At 51.1% G+C, this 8279-nt stretch overlaps 1 protein-coding gene across 3 annotated transcripts in view; it reads right to left on the reverse strand.

The window, feature by feature from the left end:
• The window catches only part of Arhgef18 (Rho/Rac guanine nucleotide exchange factor 18), a 103760-nt gene that overhangs the window by 2292 nt on the left and 93189 nt on the right, over nucleotides 1-8279 (reverse strand). For all 3 annotated transcript variants that reach the window (XM_085844244.1, XM_021169406.3, XM_029480389.2), the window contains 9 exons: nucleotides 7570-7658; nucleotides 6133-6318; nucleotides 3849-3989; nucleotides 3391-3524; nucleotides 2767-2814; nucleotides 2627-2674; nucleotides 2048-2518; nucleotides 995-1328; nucleotides 78-203 (listed from right to left, as the gene is read on the reverse strand). In XM_085844244.1, coding sequence (XP_085700370.1) covers nucleotides 78-203; nucleotides 995-1328; nucleotides 2048-2518; nucleotides 2627-2674; nucleotides 2767-2814; nucleotides 3391-3524; nucleotides 3849-3989; nucleotides 6133-6318; nucleotides 7570-7658 — 1577 coding nt within the window. The remainder of the gene's footprint in view (nucleotides 1-77; nucleotides 204-994; nucleotides 1329-2047; nucleotides 2519-2626; nucleotides 2675-2766; nucleotides 2815-3390; nucleotides 3525-3848; nucleotides 3990-6132; nucleotides 6319-7569; nucleotides 7659-8279) is intronic.

The raw sequence follows: 8279 nt of genomic DNA on the forward strand, positions 1-8279 counted from the left end.
GTTGGGGGTGGTTACAGGAGTGTCAGATGCCACCACAAATAGTGGCTGGGCTCACAATAGCCAGTGGCTGGGCTCACCTGGGGCAGGTGCAGACCCATGGGCGGCAGGCAGGACGGGACTCAGTGAGCGGCGGTTCCGTGATGCACTCTCATCCTTGCCTATGAACTTGCTGAGGAGCAGCTGCTGCTTCAGGTCGAAGGACGCTGGAAGAGGGAAGGCGCTTGGACCCGGCTCTATGCCATCTGGTGGGGTGGGTCTCCCCTACTCGTACTTCCGAGTGGGCACCAGATAAGTACTTTGAAAGGTGGCATGGAGTCACTCAGTGTCAGCATGAGAGAAGCGCGTGGCTTCCAAGCAGACATCCCTTCCCCATGATCATTGGGACATGGATTCTGCTTATGCAGTAGTCCCACAATACCTTCTGTGTCAACAGGGGATAGGGAATCTCTATGGTGAGGGGACAAAGATGCTGCGTACAGCCCTAGTGTCTGTCCTGTGCCTCAGCTGGGAAGCCCTAAGTAAATGAGCATGATGGTTAGTTTTGTCAACACAACCTGGACCAAAGTTTTCAGGGAAGGATTGTCTACATCAGGCTGATCTGTGAGTATCTGTCTTATTTGCCTTAACCGGTGTGGAAGTCCCAGCCTGGGGTACCACCATTTCTTGTTTGGGTCATGGTTCAGAGAAAGCTGGCCGGACACTAAGCATACATGCATTCATTTCTCTCTGCTTCTGAATGGCTATGAGAGGCTACCTCAAGCTCTCGCTGCTCTGCCTCCTCACCACGATGGATTCAAACCTGGAACTGTGAGTCAGGGTATTTTATCACAACAGAAATGCAACTGGAAAAGTGAACCTCTCTGTCTTCTTGCCCACACTGGTGCTTGCCTACCTGCCTCCCTGTCTGAGGCCTCATTTCCGATCTGCTGCTGGGACAGGTCCACTGGGAGGGGTGTGCAGCTTCTCTGAGTGGTGGGGGTGGGGTGCAGCTTACCTGAGCTCTCCCAACGCTGGGAACCCCTGCTCTTGCTGCCCTTCTCCTTGCCACCCTTGGTGGAGGCGGCCAGCTTGGTGGGGATCTGCTGTTGCACGGCCGTCTGCCTCTGAATCTGATTGGTGGCACTGAGTAGCTGGATGGGCACATCGCTCTTGGCTGGCCGGCTCTCAGTGGGGGCACTGTCCCAGCGGGCCACCTCGGGTCGCTCTACGTAGTCAGGTCCTGTGCCATGTAGCATCGCGCTCCCTTGGGTTCCCGGTGCTTTGGCTGGGGCCGAGTGCCCCTCCAGCCCATCCCCATTGAAGTTGGGAGGGTGGCTTGCAGGTTGGGCCTGGAAGTAACAGAAGACACATCCTACTGCTGCTAAGCCTGCTGGTGGCTATTAACCCACACCAGGCCTCCTAGCCTTCTGGTGGCTTTGGCCCAGGGAGGACCAAACATGGCTGTTAAATGCTCAGAGATGAATGGGTGTTGCCCACCCAGCTCTGCATCTAGTCTGCAGCTAGGAAGGTCTATTCTGCACTCTGCAGAGTGCTGCTTCCATCTAAAGTTGCTTCTGGTGATTGACAGTTCTTGGAGCACATCAGTATGTGTATACCCATGGTCACACTGAGCCATATTCATATTCTCTCTCTCAAATGTGGCCACACAACTTATATCTGACTACTCATAAACTTTTGTTTTTGTAAACAGGGCCTCTCTATGTAGCCCTGGCTGTCCTGGAACTCTGTGTAGACCAGGTTGGCCTAAATCCACCTCTGTATCCTAAGTGCTGGGATTAAAGGTATGTGATGTTAGGCCCGGCACCAATGCCCTAGGGTCTCACATGGCCCAAATGGTCTTGTAGTTGCTATGTAACCAAGGATGTTCTAATGTCCTACCTCTAACTCTTCAGTGCTAGAATAACAGGGCTATGCCACCACATTTGATGTATTTTTCTTTTTTTAATACAGTGCTGGGGTTGGAACAAGGGGCTTCATGCACACTAGGCAAGCACAAAACTGAGCCACATTTCCAGCTTAGTGGGTTTGGCCATACAGGCCCACTAACCTCTGCCAGCACCTCCGGGGGCAGTGCCCCTGGTACAGTGTTCTGTTTCTTGAACCTGCGCAGCAGCTCCAGGCGCTCACGTTCACGGTCCACCGCTCGCTGGGCCTCACGCAGACGCTCCAGGTCATGCTGGTAGGCCTGGCGCTGTCGCTCCAGCTCAGTGCGCTCCTGGTCCAGCCGCTGACGCATCTGGCGCGCCTCACCCTCTCGCTCCTGCAGGCGCGCACCGGCCAGCTCCAGTTCCTGCTGCTGGCGTGCCCGCTCCCTCTCCCATCGCTGCTGCTCCTGGCGCAGCTGGCTTTGCAGCTTCTCCACACCGGCGCGCTCCTCACGCTGCTTCTCAAAATTGCGTTGCCGCTCTTGCTCCAGCAGCAGGTTCCCACGTGTTGATTGCAGCCGGAACTGCTTCTCGCGCTCCTGGATGGCCGTTCTTTGCATCTCCACATAGCTATCCTGTTGAGCGATGACCACCTGGGGACAGGGACAGGGGTGGGACTGATGAGAGTCACGCCCTTGGTTAGACCCAGCCCATCAGTGAAGGGCAGGAGCAGCTAGTCCCTCCCTAATGTTTGCAGGTACCTGGAGACTAAGAAGCAACTGCGACAGTGTCTGGACCCGGTGGACCAGCTGCGGAGAGAAAGCCAAATTGGTCTACTTGATGATGGTACATAGGGCATATGGGCATGCTGTCCCTGTGGGAGATGGAGCAGGGGTGGTACCTCTAATTCCAGGACAGTGGGCAGGCTCTCTGTGCTAGGCACCTCCACCTATTAAGACAAGAATGACAGTATCAAATGGGATCTAAACCACCACAGCACACTACGGGAGGAGACAGAACTCAGTGCTAGGCTGTGACTGTGGCCATCTGATGTATGCCTATCCAAGAGTCTGGAAAACGAAGGTTTCAGGATGCCTGGGAGATGGGTGGGTGGCTGACGCTCTACAGTAGGGTGGGCTTGGAAGTGAAGCTTGTTGCTTATGAAGCTTATTGCTCATGCAATAAACACATACACATCCAGTTTAAGTTCAAGACAGCCAGGGCAGGTAGCCTTAGCCTCTGGAAACCTCAACAGCAATGGATGCGCTGTGTCAAAGGGAAGGGCCAGTCAGGAGCCCTGGCAGATGTCACCACACACTCTGGATAGCTTGTGGAAACAATGTGGGGCATTTTGAACCTGATGAAGTTGAGGCAACTATGTTGTATCCATCCTCCCCTCTGCCTCCTTCCCAAGCTACTACCTGCTATTCCCAGGAGTTTGCAGGAGTAATTTTGAAGGCTGTCACGTTATGTCAAGGTGGACTGTCTTTACCCATGCAAATCAAAATGACCAGAAGCTACTTACAGCCTGTGGCGATTCCTCACAGCAGCCACTGGGGGCGCTGTTGTCACAGGGCCTGGAGTCTGGGCTGCTAGCAGGTTCCTGCCAGTCTTGGGGCCTGAGGTCACTGTTGGATACCTTCCTTTTAAAGCTGCCACCTGGAGACCCCAAGCAGAAAACAAGAGGATGCTATGAATCCCACAAGGCTTGGGATCCCCCTCCTCTGAGACCAGTCCATGTAATAAATGCAGGCTAGTGTATTCCTGGAGGCCTGCTTTATTTTATTGTTTGTTTGTTTGTAGTACAGAGCCCATAATACCCAGAAATCCAAGGAACGTTCTCAGTCAGAAATTACACTCCCAAGTCTGGAGGGATAACTTGGCCATTAAAGGCTAAGGCTCACAACTAAAATTTCCAGAACCCTGGATCTGCTGTGCATGGGCTTCCCAAGGCATAGCCTCAGAGGAAAGTGACACACTTACCCTTGCTAGGGCTTCCCACGCTGTCATAGCCCCCGAAGGTCTCAGCCCGCCGAGGCAGGCCTGCAGAGACACCTCCCTCCTCCACTTGGCTATTGGTGCTGCCCAGGTGCCGCTGGCAGATCAGGCTCTGGATGCCCTCAACTGTGAGGGAGAGATGGTGGACATGAGTCAGCAGGTGATGAGGTTATACTACGGGTTGTGGGGAAGTCCAGACATGAGCAAGGAGCAAATGTGGCAGTGGGTGCTAAGATGAAGGGTATACACCACTATCTTAGCTTAGGCAGTGGTGAAGGTAGAAGCCAGTGCTAGTCAAGCACTCTAACAACAGAGCCCCATCCTGAGCCATCATCCTCAGCATCTAAGGGAGAGGCCAAGGCAATCAGGCAGCCATTGGAGATAGGCTCCTTAAGATTCAGGAAGTTCTGAAGGGAAGCTTGTTAAGACTCAGGAAGTCAACAATGTACAAATCTCAGGAAGTTCCTGAAACTTACTAAAGGTTATATACAGAAAGGACTGCTGGGGAGAAGAGCTCTTCAACCTATCCAGCCAACTTCACCTGCAAGTCTTGAAGAGAGTTTCAAGGTCCTAGCTTTCGTTAGGCTGGGGTAGCTTTCAGTGATATAGCTGCTTTTAAGCTGTAAGCAAACCTTCATCCCTGCTCCTTCCTGTAGATGACCCAAACAAACTTACTGATTCACCAAGTTGGACTGGTGTTAATGTTACTTGGGTCTGTCATCAGTTCCCTATCTGGGCCTAGGGATGTGATGTACCAGTCCTTACCTAGGTCTAGTAAGAGACACATGTTAAATGAAGAGCCACATAAGAGGACTATCCATGAGGGTAAGAGTGGTCTATATACCTGTCTTAGTCAGGGTTTCTATTCCTGCACAAACATCATGACCAAGAAGCAAGTTGGGGAGGAAAGGGTTTATTCGGCTTACACTTCCATGCTGCTGTTCATCACCAAAGGAAGTCAGGACTGGAACTCAAACAGGTCAGGAAGCAGGAGCTGATGCAGAGGCCATGGAGGGATGTTCCTTACTGGCTTGCTTCCCCTGGCTTGCTCAGCCTACTCTCTTATAGAACCCAAGACTACCAGCCCAGGGATGGTCCCACCCACAAGGGGCCTTCCCCCCTTGATCACTAATTGAGAAAATGCCTTACAGCTGGATCTCATGGAGGCATTTCCTCAACCGAAGCTCCTTTCTCTGTGATAACTCCAACTGTGTCAAGTTGACACAAAAATAGCCAGTACAATACCCTTCAATGGCCTGCTAGTATTTCAAAGTCTCTAGCCAGGTGAAAGAAGCAGGGAAAATAGTCCTAGTCCAAGTGTCACATTTGTCAGTGTTATTGGAGGCCAAGAACAATAGCCCAGGGGACAGAGGTGAAAGGGCATTGCAGGTGTTGCTGGAGAGAGCAAGACACCCACTGGGTCTTTGCTAATCTGTGCAGGCAAAGGGTTGAGTGGTCTGACTTGCTGATGGAAGAGAGCCATTAAGCATTGGTTTCCTACCGTGCTTGACATCATGGGGCCCTGGTGGCTGCACTGGTACTGCTAGGTGCTCCTGTAGCAATAAAGGCTCCCCTTACCAGGTCTAGCTTTCAGGTTGGCAGAGGTGTCTCTGTATGGTCAAGCTAGCATTGTGTGAAGACGGCAGGTGATATATACCCCATGGTTTCCACCCCGGGTGTTAAGCCTGCAAGCCTGCCAGAGCTAGAGGTAATGTGCTGGCCCAAGGTTAGGGTGCATTCTGTACTCCACAAGTCCCTCAAAAGAGCATATGTATTTTCCTGAGGATATTATTAGGGACCTATGTTTTCCTAACAACAATCTAGCTTACATTGATTGATTGATTGGTTTGTGTTCGAGTGTACACATGTGACACAGCACGCGTGTGGAGGTCAGAGGACAACCTGTATTTGTACAAGTTGGCTCTCTCCTTGTACCATGTGGATCTCTAGGACTGAGCTCAGGCTGTTGTATGTGGGGGCTAGTACCCTTACCTGCTGGCCATCTCTTAGGCTCAAGCTTTATCCCCTCCTCTCCCTACCCCAGAACACAAGGTCACCCAGGGAGCATTTGTTGAGTAAGTGCTTAAAGGATTTGGGTAGGGCTCAGCTGTAGAGCCATTGCACATGCTGGATTCCATTCCCTGGATTATAAAAAAAAGCAAAATGACGGTGGTCCTGGGTGAGCAATAGAGTACTGGGCCTGGCTTTGGTCCCCCAGGTAACCCGCCCTGGAATATCATAGCATAGCTCAGTGGGGAGGCTAACTTACTCTCACTCATGGCCGATCTGAGAATCTGCTCCCCCCGCAGGGTCTCGGAGGGGTCTCCTCCTCCTCGGAAGAGGCCTCGGTTCTGGGCTGACTCTTCCAGCCCACTCAGCTGAGCCATCTCCAGGTAGATCTGCTGTTTCTCCAGAAGGCTCTGGGCAATCAGCTGGTCTTTCAGGCTCAGTCGCTCTACAGGAGAACCCAGAAGTGGTGGTCAGCCTTAGGGACCTGCCCTTGGAGTCAGGCTGTGAGGGTGGGACCAGAGGATTAAACCTGGGTCATCAGGCTTGGCAGCAAGGGTCTACACACTGATCCACCTTGCCAGTCTGGGTTGTTGTTGTTGCTGTTGTTTGTTTTTCAAACATTTACTTGCTGGGCAAGGTGGCACACGCTTTTAATTGCAGCACTTGGGGGGCAGAGGCATCTCTGCTCCACAAAATGCAGCTAGGACTACATAGAGAGACCCTGTTTCAAAAAGCCTCCCAAATTATTTGTGTATATGAGCGTGCATGAATATGTTTGGGCGTGCACATCTGTGCAAATGCTTGAAGGCCACAAGAGGGTGTCAGGTGTGCTTCTCCATCATTCTGCCTATTCACATGAGGTAGGGTCTCTTCTCAAAAGAGGGGGCTTTGCTTTGTCAGCTATGCTGTAAGCCAGCAAATCCTGCCTGTACTTTTCAGACCTGTCGCTACGTGTGTGCATAGGATATATGTAGGTGTTGGGTCTGAACCCTGGCCAATTACAGCCATGCTATGGATTGTTAGGCTTGGTGGCAAGCTATCTTTATTTGCTGAGCTGTCCGATCTGCCCAGGAAACAGAGGTGTTATTGACTAAGTTTTTGTTTTTGAGACACTTGTCTTGCTGTAGAGTCTTGGTTTACCTGGTAACTGCTGCAAAATACAGGCTGCCTTCGAATTCCCACCAATCTTCCCACCTCAGCCTCCTGGGGCTGGTGAAATGGCTCAGTGGTTAAGAACATTGGTTGTATGTCCACTGCCCACATACATATACTTTTTTTCTCTTTCCGAGACAGTTTCTCTGTGTAGCCCTGGCTATCCTGGAACTTACTCTGTAGACCAGGCTGGCTTCAAACTCGAGAGATTTGCCTGCCTCTGCCTCGCACTCAGCTCCATGTACTTATTTTTTATTGTGCTGTTTAATTTTTACTCTTCTGCTATTTGTTTGTTTGGCCAGCTTTGCTCACCACATAGCTGAAGATGCCCCTGAACTCCTGACCCATGCATGTCCTTGTGTGTGTGTGGTACTGATGCTGGAGCCCAGGGGAAGCTAGTCAACCCCTACTGAGACCCTGAACTGAACTCTTAAAAACGGGTGAACCTTATGCTAAGAGCATTGAACCTCAGTGAAGTGACAGAAGCTTGATGTGGGCCCACGGGTTCCAAGAGGAACCTGCCCAAGGTGCTGACCCCTCTTACCTTGAAATTCCTGGAGTTTCATGGTGCGGGCTTCAGCTATCTTTTTCTCCTCAGCCTCACTGAAAACATCCTCCTCCTCGTCGGGACAGCTGCAGGGAGAGGGGACAGATGGCTGCCATCAGTGTCTTGTGGCTTAGCTGTCCTGACACCAGCACTGCAGAACAATCTCTTCCTGACCCTCTTGTGCTATCAAGATAGCTTGGGGGATAATGGAGCCCTAGATCTAGAAGGGACTATCTCAGCAGTAAAGGCAGAGAATGACAGAGGACATCCAATATCCTTTTCTGGCCTTGGTGCCTGAGTTCTATCCTCAGGATCTATATGATAGAAGAGAATAACTGACTGCCCAAAGTTATCCTCCTACCTCCACATGCGTGCCATAGCTCACTGCTCTGATAAAGACATGTAACTATGAAAAAGATTCCTGGGGCAGGGCCAGGATTAGCTATAAAAGGGTTCCTCCACTGACCGACATCCCCACCCTGTACTGCTGATTTTTTTGCTTTGTTTTGTTTTTCAAGTAAGGGTTTCTGTGTAGCCTTGACTAGAACTCCTTCTGTAGATCAGGCTAGCCTTCAACTCAAGATCTTCCTGACTCTACTTCTCTGACTGTGGAGATTAAAGAATGGTGTGTTGCCACCACCGCCTGGTTTTTTTTTTTTTTTTAAAGATTTATTTATTTATTATATGTAAGTACACTGTAGCTGTCT

The sequence above is a fragment of the Mus caroli genome, unplaced genomic scaffold (genome assembly GCF_978045245.1).
Source record: "Mus caroli unplaced genomic scaffold, Mus_caroli_1 scaffold_10, whole genome shotgun sequence".
NCBI lineage: Eukaryota > Metazoa > Chordata > Mammalia > Rodentia > Muridae > Mus > Mus caroli.